Source organism: Papio anubis, chromosome 10, assembly GCF_008728515.1.
Source record: "Papio anubis isolate 15944 chromosome 10, Panubis1.0, whole genome shotgun sequence".
NCBI classification, from domain to species: Eukaryota; Metazoa; Chordata; class Mammalia; order Primates; family Cercopithecidae; genus Papio; species Papio anubis.
Window position 1 is genome coordinate 114,241,851 of NC_044985.1, and position 19,049 is coordinate 114,260,899.

The following is a 19,049-nucleotide window of genomic DNA, read 5'->3' on the forward strand; positions in this document are numbered from 1 at the left end:
GTCTTTCACCAGATTGGCAAAGTTTTATACTATTATCTCTTTAAATTAACTTTCTACTTTTGTCTTTCTCTTCCCTTTTATGAATTCCTGTGATTCAAATATTTGCTCTTTTGATGTGTTTCATAAATCCTGTAAACTTTCTTCATGACTTTTCATTCTTTTTTCTTTTTATTCTCTGACTGTATTTCAAATAACCTGTCTTTGAATTCATATTCTTTCTTCTGCATGATCAATTCTGCTGTTGATGCTCTCTGATGCCTTTTTAAATCTCATTCATTGTATTTTTCAGCTCCAGAATTTCTGTTTGATTTTTTAAATAATTTCAATATCTCTGTTAAATTTCTCGTTTTGGTCATTTATTGTCTTCCTGATTTTAGTGAATTGTTTTTCTATATATTCTTAAGGTTTGCTGAGATTACTTAAAACAATTATTTTGAATTTTCTGTGTAAGGCAGTTTGTTGTCTCCATTGCTTTAGGGTCTGCTGTGGGGAGATTATTGTGTTCTTTTGGTCATGTTATGTCTCTTTGGTTTTGATGTTTCTTGTTTCCTTACATTTATGTCTGTGCATTTGAGAAAGTAGGAATTATTTTAGTCTTTGCAGTCTGACTTTGTCTGGGAAGCCGTCTGGCATGGTGCAAGGGCAGATTTGCTGCTAGAGTCCTCAAGCAGGCTAGTCTGGTGCCTAGGACGACCAATGGGCAGGTCTGTGCTGGGGGGAACCTTGAACCAGAATCTGCAAGGTTCTACAGCACTGGTGCAGGCTTCTTTAGGCACTTCAGTAGGCCTGAAGCCCAGTGCTATTGAAGCCAGCTTGCTGCTGGGATGGGCCTAAAGCCCAGTGCCACTGGGTCCAGTTTGTCACTCAGTCTGGTCTGGATCGTGGGGTCACTGAGGCTGAAATAGAGCTGTAGGAGGCTGGAGACTGAGTTTGCAGGGCTGGACTGAATCCTGGGGCTGCAGGATTTAGGTTGGGGTCAGGGTGAGCTTGGAGGTTCCGACCATGGGTACTGGCTAGAGCCTGGGGCTTTGGGAGCTGGATTTTATTGAAGACGGTTCTGTGGTTTGAGTCTAAGGCAAAGTCTTGCGCTCACTTCCTTCTCCTTTCCCCAAGCATATGGTATCTCTCTCAGTGCTGTGCTTCCTGGAGTTGGAGAAGGTGACACAGTGAAACTTTTCTTCCTGCCCTTTTCAATGTGCTCCTTCTTATTTCTGTGTTACACCCAGGTGCTGTGATCTTTCATCTGGTTTCCTCAGCTCTTGCAAAGGTGTTTTCATGCATAGGTAGTTGTTCACATCAGTGTTTCTGCAGGGGAAGGAAGGTTGGAGAGTCCTATTCTGCCATCTTCTGCTTCTCCCCAATTTTCAGAGCAGAGAATCCTATTCTGCTCTGCTTCTCCCCAGTTTTCTAATTATATCTTTATTTCTCTATAAGCGCAAAACTTTCCTTTGTTTTCTTATACTAACTGCCTACTCCCACCCAAGACACACAGACTTTGTTCACAGCCTCTGGCTGCTTTTAACAGGTATGAGATGGAAGGGAAAAAGAGAGTAAATCTTTTTAACAGAGGGCCTGTCCCTGGTTAGAGAATGCAAGAAGAAAGAATACGAAAGAGGTTAACTAGGGAATATTAAATAACAAAATACAGTTGACCCCTGGACACTGTGGGGGGTTAAGGGTACCAATGCCCTATACAGTCAAAAATTTGCACATAACTTTTACCTACCCCAAAACTTAACTGCTGTTGACCAGAAGCCTTACTGCTGACATAAACAGATGATAACACATATTTTCCCCATGTATTATGTGCTGTATTCTCACAATGAAGTAAGATCTCCAAAGTAAAATGCTATTAAGAAAATCATAAGGAAGAGAAAATATATTTACTATTCATTAAGTGGCAATAGATAATCATAAAGATCTTCATCCTCATCATTGAGTAGTTTGAGGAGGAGGAAGGAGAGGACGGGCTGGTCTTGCTGTCTCAGGGGTGGCAGAGGTGGAAGAAAATCTGCATACAAGTGGACTCATGTAGTTCAAGCCCCTGTCGTTCAAGGACCAACTGTATATGAGTGAAACAGATTTTAGATAAAGTGACATGGTATCCATACATTGCCATGTTGTGGAGTTGATGAATAGAAATATGTTGCAAGTTACTTTTCAAAAGTTATCATGAAAACATAGAAATTATGCATGATGCTGCTTGTCAGATTTTCAAAGGAAGGAAGCCCAGGTGAAAGACCTTCAGGAAGGAATGGCAAGTGGGGGGACTCTGGTGTGGTAGACAATGGCACTAGAAGAGACCTTTGGTAATGACTGGAATGTTTGAGATGAGGAAGATACAGAAAGACAAAAAGTGATGTAGCGCTCACCCAGATGCAAAAGTGTTTTTGGAGAAAAGAAGTGACATAGAAGAAGCTTGCAGAGGTAACATTAATAATTAAGAAATAAAGGCTGACTCGAAGCAGGTAGGAAATGTAACAGAGATGCAACATTACATAGGGGACAACAGGCCTGGCACGAGGTGAGGCAGGAAAGCCCCCAGGGCACAGCTTGTAAGGAGATCTCACTTGGCATGTGAGACTGAGCTTCCTTAAATTTCAAGGCACCTAAGGCATCACCTTCATCTCACCCTAGTTCTGACTCTAAGAGACAGTAATTTTTTAAAAGTGTAGATAAAAAGAGTACGAATAGAAAAAATATATAGAGGGAAAAAAATACCAAGAAATAGGAAAAATGGAGGGAGGCACAAAGAGAAGTATGCAGCAAATGAGTTAAAGGACAATGAATGAAAAATTGGTAGAGAGTGGATCACGCAAAGAAGGGAAGAGAGAAGACAAATCAAGACATTCTCTGATCTGAGGAGACAAGAACGGGAAAGGAGGCACAGGGTTTGTCCTATTACTATGGGGGACCAGCTGCCTCCTTATCGAAATGGCCCCTGTGACTCCACCTCCACCCCCAGATTATAATAGGCCTCTCCTCAGGCATCACTTCCTCTCCATGGCTCAATCACCATCTAGGATCTGTTGATTTCTAAACATACGTCTCCAGCTCAGACCTGTCCTCTTGACTCCTTTCCCCAATTGCCTGAAGACCTTTATTTAAAGACCTGAAGAACATCTCTCTTCAGAAGCTGCATCTGTCATCTATTGCTGTGTAATGAAACAAACCATCCTGAAACTTAGTGGCTTAAAACAATCATCATTTCATTTGCCACTTCTGTCAATCCCAACTTTAAAATATCTCTAACTTGTCCATTTCTCTTCATCTCCAGCACAAACATCCTAATCTAGATCCCTGTCACTCTCACTAAAATTAGAGGAACAGTCTCCTGTCTGGCCCCCAACCTTACTCCTCTCAAGTCTGCACCTCAGCTGAATGGACTTTTCCAAAATAGAAACCAGTTGATATGACTCTCCTGTTTGAAACCCAGTGCCTTCATGTGGCCCTTAGCAGTAGGTCAACACTGCTTGGAGTGGTGAATTGAAGGATGCCTACCACGCACCTGCACATTCCCCATCACCCTCTTCTCACCCCTTCATGCCACATTCCCACCACACTAAGCTTCCTTTACTTACTGGAATTTGCCAAGCTCTCTTTCTTTCATCTCTGCCTTTATATATGCTTTTGGGAAAACAGTTGGGGGTAATCTTTCAAAGCTGAAAATATACATACCCTATAACTCAACAATTACATTCCTCAACAGAAACCAACAAAAATGTGTGTTATGTCACCAAAACACATAGAAAAGAATGCTCAGGGCAGCATTATTCATAGAAGCCAAATGCTTGAAATTGCACAAATGAATAAATAATTCATGGCTTATTTTTATAATGGAATACTATCTAGTAGTGAAAATAATTATTCAAAATGAATACAGATGACTTTCACAAGCATGTTGAGTAAAATATACATATAATTTTGGGGGATTTGGCTTCTTTGGCGAGATCTATATATATTGAGAGAGAGGTGGGGGAGAGAGAAAGAGCGAGAGAAAAGAGATGATTCAATTTATATAAATTACACAGCAAGCAAACTTAATCTCGGTGTTTGAAACCTCAATGATAGTTGGCTTTGAGCAAGTTAGTGGAAACAGTGGGAAGTGTCACTAGGAGGTATCTGGGGTATTGGTAATCTGTTTTTTGATCAAAGTGATTTACTTCCTTTGTGATCATTCAAAACCCACTTTTATTCATCTGTCTTATACTACCATTATAATTTTTATTTTTTTAAAAAAAGCAAAATATTAACCATCAAAGGATGAGAAGAGCAGGTAAAGGGAAAGGTAAAAAACAAAACAGAGCCAAGAGAGGCACAAAGGAAGGGACAGAGTTGAGCAAAAGGAAAAACAGGGAGGTGAGGTGAAGGTCTAGCCCCAGCAGTGAAATTGCAGAGAGGAGGAGTTATTAATGATAGTGAAGGAGGTCCACTGGGGAGACAAATGAAAATTCTTCATTTATTATAATTTGGCCCAGGGGCAGAGCCACTCAACCATGGAATCCAAATTAATTCCTGTTCTGTGCGACTGGTGGATATAAAAAAGGAAAAACCATATTGTACTTCAAATGCTGAATGCCAAGCCCAGGCATCTGACATAATAGGTAAGGCTGCCCGGGAGAAGTTGTAACTGTGAGTCACAGGTTACCAGGTAAGGGGCTCGGGGACTTCATCAGGGCCCATCGGGGCAGTGCAGGTACCTGGGATGGAGGCAGGAAGGGAAAGGGGCTGGTACCTGATGCAGTGAGTCTTCAGCTTGACAGAAGAAAGTCCTTGGGAGCTGGGAAAATACCAGAAGACAGAAATGGAGGTATTCAGTAAGAATGTCAGAGAGGCTATTTCTGAAGTCAGAGAGGGCTGGCTCAGGCCTGTAACCCCAGAACTTTGGGAGGCTAAGGCAGGCAGATCACTTGAGTCCAGGAGCTCAAGATCAGCCTGGGCAACATGACGAAACCCCATCTCTACAAAAAATATGAAAATTAGCCAGATAAGATGACAATGTCTGTAGTCCCAGCAACTTAGGAAGCTGAGACAGGAGCATCGTTTGAGCCAGGGATGCGGAAGTTGCAGTAAGCCAAGATTCTGCCACTGCACTCCAGATTGGGCAACAGAGCAAGACTCTGTCTCAAAAAAAATAAATAAATAAAATAAAAAAGGAAAAAATAAAAAATAAATAAAAATAAAAATAAAGTAAGAGAGGAAGTCATGGGAGAGGAGTTTAAAAAAAAAAAAAAAAGATCAGGGAGCCAAGATATTCACAAGAGGAGATGGGGGAAGAAACACAGCAGACAAAGAGAGTTATAAAGAGACACCATCACCAGAAACAGAGGCAGAAGCAGGGGAGATGGCAGAACAAAGAGGAAAGATGAGAAGTAAAATGAGAGTGAAAGAGAAAAGTAGAATGAGGGTTGGGGTAAGAACAGTGTCAGTGGATGGGCACAACTGCCTTCTGTGTGTCGATTTTATCAGCTTTTGGTTAAGAACCTGGAACAAACTGCAGGTGGCATGCATTCCAGGAACACTCCAGGGTCTTGAGTTAACTTAGCGTTCCAGGTCTTCCTAGTGCTCTTATTGTGGAATTTCCTGGTGCGTGGACTCGTTGGTCACACCCTGAGACTCTTAATGGCTTTTGCTCCTTTGTGCAGTCATCAGCAGTGAGGACTCTGAAGGATCCACCGATGTTGATGAGCCCCTAGAAGTCTTCATCTCACCAGTGAGAAGTAAGCCTGGTAAGGAAGTTTGGGAGAGCAAGACTTGGGCTGTGGGAATCTGATTTAAGAGCTACTGTTTCCTGATGCATTTTATTCTGAGCTCATTCTGTAAAATGGGTCCATTTTATCCTGGGATCGCATTCTTTGCATTAATTTTACTTGACCTTTTTGGAAAATGCAGAGAGACAAGAAATTGTTATAAACTTATTTTTGAGAATTAGCCTTCTTTCTTGATGGAGTCTATTAATCAATATTCATACCCATACATTGATTATATAGCAGGAATAGGCTAGCAAAGTGATGAGTTTGTTTTTAAAACTAACTAGTTGCTACGTCTATATAATGTTAGATTTATATAGTGACTTTTATAGAGAATAGAAAGCTAAATATTCCTTTATGGGAAGATCTTATTGTCATCTGATCACAAACTTTGAATAGGATCAAAAGACATCTCATCCAACTATCTGGTGTTGGCAAAAATAAACACCTGAGATAAAGTATTCTGAAACCTGAAGTATTGTTTCTGACAGCATTCTTCAGCAAGTCATGGCACATTTAGTGATTTTTCAAAAGACTTTTGCAGATTGTCTTACTTTTAAATTTACGATAACCTTAAAAGGGTAAACAGAATAGAGATTCTCATCCTTGTTTCCTAGAAGAGAGAACACAATTGCATAAATGTTTCAAAGTCATCTCCACAATCTCATGGTAAATTAAAGGAAAGACAAGGCTAGTATCCTGGATTCTGAGTTATTTCCTTTGTGAAATGAAAGACAGAAACATTATTAAAATCTTGTATTATCTCAATCCTATTTGCAGCATGAGTTGTCATAAGATTTATAACTTTTTAGTGTTCAAATTGGTTGATTTGTTTTGCCCTTTACTTTCTAGATCCAGGGGATATTAGAAACATGCCACTTTAGGGAAAATACACTAGAGAAAGACCTAAGAGCAAAGAAGAACCTCATCTTGATGTTATAAAATAACAATGTAGTAATACATTCATTCTAATTGCTCAATGCATCTTTCAAAGTAAAATGTAAATTTGCATTAGTTTTTGGACAGTACGTACTCTAACTTTGATCTTGGTGTAAGCAAACTGCTCTAAAAATTAGTCCCAAAATATGTCTTTGGCTCAAACACAAGAGGAAGTTATTTCTCAGCCTTATAAACAATTCAGGAAGGCACTGTGTTGGTGGGAGATAGAAGAGGCTCACATCTTTAACAGCAGATCTTCAAGGTCTCTCTGCATGAAAAATAGAAGGAGAAACAAAGGAAATGTGGAGTGGCAAGTAGAAGGGATAAGAAGTAAAAGAAGTGTGGGAAAGCAAAGGCCAAGCAAACCAAAATTTCCCTCTGGGGACAAGAATAGAGTATCGCTAACCCACAATGCAGGTAACTTGAAAGGATCGAGACTAGCGTGGCCTGTGTACAGGCGAGGACTTGCACGCATTTTCAAGGTTTTCTAGGTTTTCTTATTAGGGAATTTCCTACTGAATTGATTCCTTGGTCACACACTGAGACCTCTAAAGAATCCCATTCTTTTGTGCAGTGATCAATAATGACAACTCTTTAGAATCAAATGAGGAAAAGGAGGGCCAAGAAGCCACTTGCTCACGACCCCAGACTGTACCAGGTAAGAATATTTTGCAACCCGAGGCTGCAGAATATCCAGAGTACAAATCCAGAACTCTGTTTTCTTGATTAGTTTCATTCCGAGTGGTCTCCTTATTCCCTGATTCTGTAAATTCTAGATACCACTTTCTACATTTAACCTCTCTGGCCCTATTGAGAAACGGAAGACATTAGGAAGACATTATAAACTCTGGTTGAACTGGATTGGTTCAATCAACTGACACATTGAAAATGTAGCAAAAATATTCTAGTAAAATAACAGTCTTTTTTAACAACAAACTATCAAGAGTTATTATTTTAAGGGTCGAAATAATGTACTTATTCTCTACTACTACCCTTTGTATTTGATAGAGCATGATAAGCACAGTCTTCCTTTATTCATTGATAATATTGTCTTAATCACAAACTCTGAAAGTCTTCAAAGAATAATTTGTGCTGCTATTTAATTATTAATGGAAAAACAAAAAAGGGGGGACTTCAGCTACACCCAAACCCAAATTATAGTTCACTCATTGGCTTACATTGTGATTTTTCACAGGGCTTTTGTAAATGAACCTTCATTTCCCCATCACAAAAACCTTAACAGGGAGGTAGGATAACTAGTTTATCCCTGCTTTATATGTGAGAAAATGGGAGCTAGTGGTGTTTAAGAGTCATTTACAACCAGGCACGGTGGCTAACACCTACAGTGCCAGCACTTTGGGAGGCTGAGGCAGGTGGGTTGCTTGAGCTCAGGAGTTTGAGATCAGCCTGGACAACATGGAGAAACTCAATCTCTACCAAAAATATAAAAATTAGCTGGGCATGGGCTGGGTGCGGTGGCTCACTCCTGTAATCCCAGCACTTTGGGAGGCCGAGATGGGCAGATCACGAGATTAGGAGTTCGAGACCATCCTGGCCAATATGGTGAAACCCTGCCTCTACTAAAAATACAAAAATTAGCTGGGCGTGGTGGCACTCGCCTGTAGTCCCAGCTACTCAGGAGGCTGAAGCAGAAGAATCACTTGAACCCGGGAGAGGGTTGTTGCAGTGAGCCAAGATCATGCCACTGCACTACAACTTGGGTGACAGAGCGAGACTCCATTAAAAAAAAAAAAAAAAAAGCTCGGGAGGCTGAGGTGAGAGAGTCACTGGAGCCTGGGAAATTGAGGCTGCAGTAAGTTATGATTGTGCCACTGCACTCCAGCCTGGGTGACAGAGTAAGACCCTATCTCAAAAAAAAATAATGAAAAAGAACGAGATCATGTATTTTGAGAGAACATAAATGGAGCTGTAGGCTATTATCCTTAGCAAACTAATGCAGGAACGGAAAACCAAATACCACATGTTTTCACTTGTAAGTGGGATCTAAATAATAAGAACTTATGAACACAAAGAATGAAACAGCAGACACTCGGGTCTACCTGAGGATGGATGGTTGGAGGAGGGAGAGGAGCAGAAAAGATAACTATTGAGTACTGGGCTTAATCCCTGGGTGACGAAATCATCTGTACAACAAACTCCTGTGACACACGTTTACCCATGTGACAAACCTTCACATATATCCCCAAACCTGAAATAAAAGTTGAAAAAATTTAATAAAAAAGAGGCATTTCCAAATAATACACACAGAGGATGACAGGGATTGCTGGGCAGGATCCCAACATTATGACCCTGAACCTCCAGAACTGGATTCACTAGAAGGAGAGAGAAAAATGCTCATCAAAATTTCGTTATTGGCGGGGTGTGACGGCTCACGCCTGTAATCCCAGCATTTTGGGAGGCCAAGGCGGGCAGATCACCTGAGGTCAGGAGTTCGAGACCAGTCTGACCAACATGGTGAAACCCCATTTTTACTAAAAATACAAAAATTAGCTGGGCATGGTGGCGCGTGCCTATAATCCCTGCTACTCAGGAGGTTGAGGCAGGAGAATCACTTGAACCCGGGAGGCAGAGGCTGCAGTGTGCCAAGATCACGCCACTGCACTCCAGCCTGGGTGATAGAGCAAGACTCCATCTCAAAAAAAAAAAAAAAAAAACTTTCTTATTAACCCAAGCCCATTTGCCGTGTCAGTTGTCATAGAATTTATAAGTCTCTTGCATACAAATAACGGGTTTCTCCCTTTTACTTTATAGAGCCCATGGATTCCAGAAAATCATCTATATTCAGAGAAAGGTTTAGGAAAAGAGGTAAGAGAAAATAACAACTCTTCATGGTTATAAATGAACAATATTTTCTACAAAAGAGTCAGTCTAATTCCTTGCTATATCCTTCAAAGTAAAATATAAATTTGCTTTAAATTTCAATGGTTCCTATTTTAACTTTTGTATTAGTTAGGTTGGCTAACTGCTATAACATATGAACCCAAAGAAGTCAATGACTCCAACATAACAAAAGGTTTTTTATTTTTTTTTAGTAGAAGTTTATATTTTTTTCAACTGAATATTTCAAGGATTTTTAGATGGGGGAGAGGTTGGGCTCTGTTTCAAGCAGTTCTTCAAGCAAGCAGGCAAGTAGAAGATCTGCCTTCTTTGATCCTAGACTTCCATGGTTGCCCTGAGAGAGAAGCAAATGTACAAATAAATACAAATCCATATCCAAAAACCACAACAAATCCATAAAGAGACAAGTAAAGAAAGAAAGATAATGTGGTGTAAGAAGACAGAGGGCCAAGACAAAGCAGAGATGCCCACTAGGGCTAAAATTTTCTCAGCCTCAGGCTCAGGTGACAGTGAGGGATAAAATACTAACCTTGAGCTACAAAAATCTGAATCAAAAGGCAGATCATGGAGGTTTGAGGGCACGGACATTCTTGCCCTGAAGTTTCAGAGCATCGCAAATCTTTCCTAGTTTCCTTTTCATAGAATGTTCTTCTGGCTTGGTTCCCTTATCATACATTGAGACCTCCAAAGGACATTTGCTCCTTTCTGCAGTGATAGGACAAGACTGCAACTTTTCAGACTCCAGTGAGGAGGAGACGCTCCCAGAAGTCTTACGCAGGGCACTGAGAAGCAAGCATGGTGAGAAGGGTAAGAACAGCCCCCTTGACTCCAGGGCTCTGACTTCAGAGCATCTCTTCCCTGGTACACTGTGCTCTAGGCATGCACAACAGCTATCCAGGAGCCAGTTCTCTGCATCTAACTCATCTGGTCATTTTGAAAAATGCAAAGAAAGAAGTGACTCTAAATTCAGACTTAACAAGATGGTTGTGGTTGAGTGGCAGTGCCCTGTTTACTACATACTGCCTGTATTAGTCCTTTTTCATGTTGCTGATAAAGACATACCTGAGACTGGGTAATTTACAAAAGAAAGAGGTTTAATGGACTTACAGTTCCACATGACTGGGGAGGCCTCACAATCATGGCAGAAGGTGAAAGGCACGTCTCACGTGGCGGCAGACAAGAGAAGAGAGCTTGTGCTGAGAAACTTCCCCTTATATAATCATTCAGATCTTGTGAGACTTATTCACTATCACGAGAACAGCACAGGAAAGACCTGCCTCCATGATTCAATTACCTGCCACCGGGTCCCTCCCACAACACATGGGAATTCAAGATGAGATTTGGGTAGGGACACAGCCAAACCATATCACTGCCAGACCTATTAACTCCAAAGTATTAGATTTATGGAGTGATTTCTACTTCTGCCCATTCCCTGTTTTATAGAGAAGAGAAAGTACATTAGTCTGTTATTGCTTGATTTTGTCACAAACTTGTTCAAAATTCCAAAGCTTCTGGTCATACTCTCTAGTTATTGACAGAAAGACAGGCTCCTGGTTCTTACCATCAAATTCAATTCATAGCTTTTGACAGATGGCCCCCAAAATGAAATTGGCCAAGTAGTGATATTTGAAAATATATTTGCAAATAAGATCTTCTTGCATCTTTACAACAACCTAAAATGTGGGCAAGATAACTATTGTTCCTCCCATTTGACAGATGGGGAAACTCAGGCACACTTAAGGATCTTTTTTCTTTGCACATCATATATGAAAAGTTATGGGAAGAGACAAGACTAACAGCCCAAATTCTTAATAAATATTCATAATCCTCTATAAAACCTTCAAAGCTAGATGTACTTCAAAGTTCAAAAAATGTTTCATTATTTTAGAAAGACAATGTGATTTATATTCTATATACAACAAAATACCCCAGTAGGATCCAGGAAGAATCCCATTCTCAAATATACTAATGTTTATACAGCAAATTATATAAATATTCACACGAAATATGATAAGATTTTACATAGACTCATGGCAACTCAAGTCCAGATTCACTGCCAAATTTGTTAACTGCAAACCTATGAAAACAATATTGGTTATTAAAATATCTTTGAGACCAGGTGTGGTGACTCATGCCTGTAATCCCAACACTTTGGGAGGCTGAGGCAGGTGGATCTTTTGAGCCCAGGAGTTCAAGACCAGCCTGGGCAACATGGCAAACCCCATTTCTACAAAAAAATACCAAAAATTAGCTGGGCATGGTGGTGCACGCCTGTAGTCCCAATAACTTGGGAAGCTGAGGTGGAAGGATCATTTGAGCCTGGAAGGTCAAGACTGTAGTGAGCCAAGATTACACCACTGCCCTCCAACTTGGCTGAGAGAGTGAGACCTTGTCTCAAAAAAAAAAAAAAAAAAAAAAAAAAGGTCACTGATTTTGCAATTACACTAAAGGATTGTGGATCTGTGCTCCATTTCATAGTAATCCCTTTCCCTTAGATGGGAAGAGACAGAAATGATCCTCAGAGAATATTTGTAGTCCAAATTCTGTCAACACTGTAAGCAGCCATAAGACTTATAGATCTTTTAGTTAGATATTATTGATTTGGTTTTCCTTTACTTTCTAGATCCTGTGACTTCTAGAAGTACATCTACTTGGGGAATCCCCAACAGGAAGAGACGTAAGAGCAATTAAAAACTCTTGATGTAACAAATGTCTTTCTTTGCTACAAAAGCTACATTCAGTTTTTTTGTTATATCCTTTAAAATAAAAAATTAATTTGTTGGGATTTTAGATGATTTGCATTTTACATTTTCTTTTTTTTTTTTTTTTGAGACGGAGGCATTTTACATTTTCAACTAGATGAGTTGGGCTAGTATAAAACATAAACCTCAAAATGTTCAAAGGTACAAGTTCAACATAAGTTTATTTTTCACTCACATAAATAGGGTAAAGTAGTTCCTGAGTGGAAGGGGTGCCCACACAGTCATTCAGGGCCCAGCTGATGGAGGCTCTGACATCTTTAAGATGTTGCTTCCATGGTTCCCTTGGATAAGAAACTGAGATGGAAGCAGAAGTATGTGCAAACTAATAATGAAAGGATAAGAAGTTTAAGAAACAATGTCATCCCCAGCCTCAGCCTCAGAGAGGGCTCCTGGAGCAATCTTGACCAACAGGTCAGATGATCAAAGCCAAAGAGTGGCCTAGTAGTAGGAATATTTCTCCCCCTCCTACACAAGCTTCTCTTGTTCAGTTTTTCTTTTAAAGAATTCCCTGCCGACTTCTTTAAAGAATTTTCTTTTAAAAAATTCCCTAAGACTCAGACTAAGACTGTTAAGGAATTTTTTTTTTTTTTCTGCAGGTTTCAGCAGCAGTGACTTTTCAGAGCTGAGTAATGGAGAAGAGCTTCAGGAAACCTGCAGCTCATCCCTAAGACGTGGGTCAGGTAAAGAAGATTAGGATGCCAAGACTTGGCCTGCAGAATGTCAGGAATCTGAATTAAAAGCTGCTGTTTCCAGATACTTTTTATTCTGAGCACCTTGACTGCCTTGTATCCAGTTCATCTGGGAACTCCTTTTTGCATTTTAGAAAATGGAAAGAGGCAGGAAATTATGATAAACTCATGTTTAACAGAATGAGTCTCACTGACTAAATGTATGTAATTATATTTTGCTGTTGTCGAAGAAATAAATAGCAAATTTGTGGATCCTTTTTTTAAAAACCTGCTCTCATTCCTGTTAACACTAAGATCTTAGATTTTTACAGTGATAAATGGGTTGACATCAATGTCGTTTGTAATTGTAAAGCCTCCTACTATGTAATTATAGACAGAAATAAAAACTTCAGATCGAACACTCTCAAACGTTAGTATAGTTTTTGGCAGATGTCCTTCATCATATAATTGGATTATATTGTGTTATTTCAATGTATTTTGGCAAATAAGATCTTATTTTATCATCACAAAATTTTTAAGACATAGTCAGGCTAACTCTTACTATACCCATTTTGGGGTGAGGAAATAGACGTACAGAAGTATTAGGGCCAAAAAACTAAAGAAACAATAGAAACTAGCAACCCAGGTGTCTCATGGTGGGTGACTGTTGTATGTAACAGACAGGAGGATAAGAGCTGTGTCATTTAAGCCAAAGTCCAAAGAAGATGCACAAGGAACTCAGAATATTCACAGGAGACTATACCAGTGCCTGATGCCAGAAAGCTTATTTAGCAACAACTGTGAGCGTGTGTGAGCGTGTGTGTGTGTGTGTGTGTGTGTACACATGCATATATTTGTTACATATAACATGTATACATACATAAACACACACATATGTGTGTGTGTGTGTGTATATATATAAGTTAATAATATAATCTTTATGGGGAAGGAAAAATTAAAATCCAAAGAGACAGAATAGGAATGGAACCAGCTATATAATATACAAAATACCTAGAAAGGTAGAAGCAAAATGGATAAACATAGAAATAAAGGAGAACAGAACATCATTGAATGAAACAGAAAAAGCAACACAGGAGACAAGAAAAATCAAAGGGAGATGAGCTCACCTAATCAAAGAGATAGCGACAAAAATGTATAGCAGCAGGGCAGTGGGCAGAAAAATGAGAAGTAAGGAGGAGAATGAGGTGTGGTTAGATAGAGTAGGGCTATGAGGTGTACTCATTGATGTAGGTGTATTTTTTTGTCAGTTCATCTAAGCTCTGAAAATAGTTCAGCATGACCACATTGAGACAGGTTCCCTGGTTTCCTGGTCACTGTCTATAGTCTATTATTTCCTTGCTTATCTTCATTGTCCTGTGAATTGAAAGCTCCTCCAATGAATACACAAAGAGAGTCAGAAGAGATGCAGCCCATTAGCTTGTGATGGAGAAGCCAATTATGATGTTAATTATTAATTACCTTTGTTTTCCTCCTTGCATGGAGGAAAAGCTCTTTTTTCTTTTCCTTACCTCTCCCCCAAAACATATGCACGCACGCATACACACTACACACACAAAGACTTGTGCACAGACTCTGGCTGCTTTCAACAGGTTTGAGGGAACCAAAAGAAAAAGAAGAGCTGGGCTCCTGAATGGAGGGAGGAGACACTGGGTGGATAAAGTAAGGAGAAAGAGTGGAGAAAGGTAGGCAAGAGTCACCAAATGGAAAGATGTAAGAGTCAGCTTCAGGTTTTTCTAAGTGGACAAGGAATTCAAATATTCCAGGTTTTGTGGGGGAAGGGAGATAATTTTCAAGATACTTCTCAGAAATTGTACCAGAAACGTGAAAATAAAATTGGTGATTGATTGACAGCCTTGCAAGTTAGAAAGCTCATAAGGAACAGACAAAGGTAATAGAGATGGCTATGTGGTCAGTGTCCAAACTGCAGGCATTTGGTGATGGAAGTAATAACCTGTGAGATAAAGACGAATATAGATGAAGAAAATGGGGATAAAGACAAAGATTGAAATTGCAAAAACAGTCAAGATCAAGATAAGGGCCAGGCGCGGTGGCTCACGCCTGTAATCCCAGCACTTTGGGAGGCCGAGGCAGATGGATCACGAGGTCAGGAGATCGAGACCATCCTGGCTAGCACAGTGAAACCCTGTTTCTACTAAAAACACAAAAAATTAACCAGGCATGGTGGTGGGCGCCTGTAGCTACAGGTACTTGGGAGGCTGAGGCAGGAGAATGGCATGAACCTGGGAGATGGGTCTTGCAGTGAACCGAGATTACACCACTGCACTCCAGCCTGGGTGACAGAGTGAGACTCCATCTCAAAAAAAAAAAGATCAAGATAACATTCAGAGAAACAAAGCTAGAAGAGAGAACAGAAGGAGGAGGTGATAGTAGAAAGAAGTTCACCTCAATAATAAAAATAGATCTAGAAATATAAACAGGAAAACAGGTGGAATGAGATACATACAAAGGGTTATAAATGGAGTGGTGTAAAATATTAGGTACTACGAGAAGTATGTAGAGAAAGAATTAAAAGATGAGAGAAAAATAGAGGTGAGAAGGGGGAAGTGTAAAAGGGAGAGAAAAGAATGATGGAGAAATTGTAGGATCTGAAATGACCATGAGATAAAAGCAATTTTAGCACAAGGCATGATTCATAATAGCAGTAAGTTTTCAGAATAAAGTGTCCCCTGGCCCCTCTGACTCACCCAGATTACAAAAGCCCTCACCCAGGCATTTCATCCACTCCTATGATTTCGGTCACCACCCACAACCTCATGATTCCTACATGTGTATCTCCAGCCAGCCCTGTCTTCTAAACTCTTTATCCAAGTGTCAGAAGGCTCCTGTTGGAGGTCCTGAAGGCCTTAGACTTCACCACTTGAATGTTACTCAAGACCTTCAAAGTCAACACCTCCAAAACTGAGCACATCACCTTTTTCCCTAAAAGCAGCCTTTGCTCCTCCAGTGTTCTCCATCACTGAAACAAACTATTAATTGACCCTTTATGTCAAGATGAAATTCTCAGGGTTATTCATGAATAGAAGGGACAAATACAGTGAGAAACCACAAAAGAAAAAGAGATTTCGGAGGTAGAGCCCATCCCTTAATTTAGCTGTGGGGAGTGGGTAGTCACTAATGTTGGGGGAAAGGAGAATCTTGGAGGAGAGTGGGCACAAATAAAAATGTTTACAAATCACAATTTAGGATCAGAGCTACAAGGACCTGAAAATGAGAAGTGTCCCTGTGTCATGTGTTTTCCAAAAGGTGTGCCAAGAAGCCAAGAAGCAAGGACTGAAAATAGTCAAGCATCTGATATGATGGGTAAGGCTACCCTGAGGTCTTGGGATGGAAGTGGCTCAGTGGGTATCACAGACACTGGGTAGGGATGTGGGAAGTGATCAGAGTTGAAGCAAAGCATCAGGCAGTCTCTGGATCACCAGCAGGAAGTGGGCCCACAGGCCCCAAGCTTCAGAATTTCAGAAGTCTGAAATCATAGCCCCCATTTCTTCCTGCTCTTGACTGTGAGACGACTGTGACAAAGAACAGGTTTAGTGCATGCCAGAATCCTGTTCTCTGCATTTGCTTAACCTGACCCTTTTGGGAACTGCAGGGAGGCAAGAGATCATTATAAAGTCATATTTAACAGAATGGGTTCTCTTGGTTAGGAGGTAAAAGAAAATACACTGGTAAACATAGCAGTATCTCACTATATTAGCGTATCAATAGTAAAGTGTTGAATTTATAAAGTGAGTTCCACCCTTGTTCTTGAAAAAAAAAAAACTCGTTCTTCCACTCACAGGTAATAGTGTCACTGTCATAACTTTGGAAAGCCTAAAAAGACAAATAGTCCTGCTACCTGTCAGAAAAAAAAAAAAACTCAGATACCTACTTTTAATCTAAAAATACATAGTTTTGAAAGGTATCTTCTTGTCTGTTATTGATTTATATAGTGATTTCCTATTAACTTTTGCAAATAAGATCATATTTAATATTCATAAAAATTTTAAAGTTGAACAAGATAACTGTTGCTATCCCTGTTTCATAAATGAGGAAATTGGTGCGTAAAAGTAATGAAGAGCTGTTTCAAAGTCTCAGAGAACTACAGGAAGACCTTAGACATCAATAAAATGTCTGTTTCCTTTGGAAGGAAGACAGATAAATTATACTCAGAATATTGTTATAAACACAAGCCTTCCATGCCGTGTGAATTGTCATAAGATTTATAAATTTTACTTATAAATTACAGTTCTCTGACCACTACCTGTCACTTTCTAGATACCATGGATGTTGAAAACAATTCTACTTTGGAAAAACACAGTGGGAAAAGAAGTAAGAATAAATAAGAATTTACTTAATTTGTATGTTACAAATGAACTATTTTTTAATGCTAAGGTTTATTATCATTATTTTCTTTTTTCACCTTTTATTATAGATTAAAGGGTACATGTGCAGGTTTGTTACATGGGTAAATTGTGTGATGCTGAGGCTTGGGGTCCCAAAAATCCCATCACCCAGACAGTAAGCATAGTACCCAAGAGATGGTTCTTCAGCCCATGCCACCCTCTCCCCTCCCCCATCTAGTGGTCCCCAGTGTCTCTTGTTCCCATCTTCACATTTATGTGTATTCAGTGTTTAGCTCCCACTTATAAGTAAGAACATGCAGTATTTGGTTTTCTGTTATTGCATTAAGTTGCTTAGGATAATGCCTCCAGCTCCATCCATGTTGCTGCAAAGGGCATGATATTATTCTTTTTTTTTTTTTTTTTAATTATACTTTAAGTTCTAGGGTACATGTGCACAACGTGCAGGTTTGTTACATATGTATACATGTGCCATGTTGGTGTGCTGCACCCATTAACTCTATCTCCTAATGCTATCCCTCTCCACTCCCTCCACCCCACAACAGGCCCCAGTGTGTGATGTTCCCCTTCCTGTGTCCATTCTTTTTATGGCTGCATTGTATTTCATGGTGTATATGTGTGCCACATTTTGTTTATCCAGTTCACTGTTGATGGGCAGCTAGATTGGTTCTATGTCTTTGTTGTTGTGAATAGCACTATAAGGAACATATGAGTGCATGTATCTTTTTGATAGAACAAATTATTTTCCTTTGGGAATATACCTAAAGGTGGTGGGATTGCTGAGTAGAATGGCATTTCTGTCTGCAGGTCTTTGAGGAGTCTCCACACTGTCTTCCACAATGGTTGAACTAATTTTACACCCCCACCAACAGTGTATAAGCATTCCTTTTCGTCCACAACCTAACCAGCATCTGTAATTTTCTTGATTTTTTAGTAATAGCCACTCTGAGTAGTGTGAAATGGTATCTCACTGTGGCTTTGATTTGCATTTATCTGATGATTAGTGATGTTGGGTATTTTTTCCTGTTTGTTGACCACTTGTATGTCTTCTTTTAAGAAGTGTCTGTTCATGTCCTTTGCCCATTTTTTAATTGGATTTTTTTGTTTTTTGCTTGTTGATTTGTTTAAGTTCCTTATAGATTCTGGATATCAGATCTTTGTTATATGCACAGTTTGCAAAAATTTTCTCCCATTCTGAAGGCTGTCTGTTTGCTCTTTTGGTAATTTCTTTTGTTGTGCAGAAGCTATTTAGTTTAATTAGGTCCCACTTGTCAATTTTTGTTTTAGTTGCAATTGCTTTTGGAGACTTAGCCATAAATTCTTTGCCAAAGCCTATATCAGGAAGGGTATTTCCTAGGTTTATTCTAGGATTTTCATAGTTTTAGGTCTTATATTTAAATCTTTAATCCATCTTGAGTTAATTTTTGTATAGGATGAGAAGTATGGGTCCAGTTTCATTTTTCTTCATATGTCTAGCCAGTTATTCCAGCATCATTTATTGAATAGACAATCCATTTCCCATTGCTTATTTTTGTTGAAGATCAGATGGTTGTAGGTGAGCAGGTTTGTTTCTGAGTTCTCTGTTCTGTTCCACTGGTCTATGTGTCTGTTTTTGTACCAGTACCATGCTATTTTGATTTCTGTAGCCTTGTAGTATAGTTAGAAGTCAAGCAATGTGATGCCTCTAGC

General features: G+C 39.6%; 1 protein-coding gene across 15 annotated transcripts in view; it reads left to right on the plus strand.

Moving 5' to 3' along the window:
- The window catches only part of SP100 (SP100 nuclear antigen), a 121,613-nt gene that overhangs the window by 39,681 nt on the left and 62,883 nt on the right, over positions 1–19,049 (plus strand). For 7 of the 15 annotated variants that reach the window (XM_021924079.2, XM_021924077.2, XM_021924080.2 and 4 more), the window contains exons 8-16: positions 4,479–4,604; positions 5,646–5,729; positions 7,264–7,347; positions 9,462–9,515; positions 10,191–10,355; positions 12,172–12,225; positions 12,907–12,990; positions 16,204–16,320; positions 17,275–17,328. In XM_021924079.2, coding sequence (XP_021779771.2) covers positions 4,479–4,604; positions 5,646–5,729; positions 7,264–7,347; positions 9,462–9,515; positions 10,191–10,355; positions 12,172–12,225; positions 12,907–12,990; positions 16,204–16,320; positions 17,275–17,328 — 822 coding nt within the window. The remainder of the gene's footprint in view (positions 1–4,478; positions 4,605–5,645; positions 5,730–7,263; positions 7,348–9,461; positions 9,516–10,190; positions 10,356–12,171; positions 12,226–12,906; positions 12,991–16,203; positions 16,321–17,274; positions 17,329–19,049) is intronic. The other 8 variants (XM_021924082.2, XM_021924083.2, XM_021924078.2 and 5 more) reach the window with 7 other exon arrangements.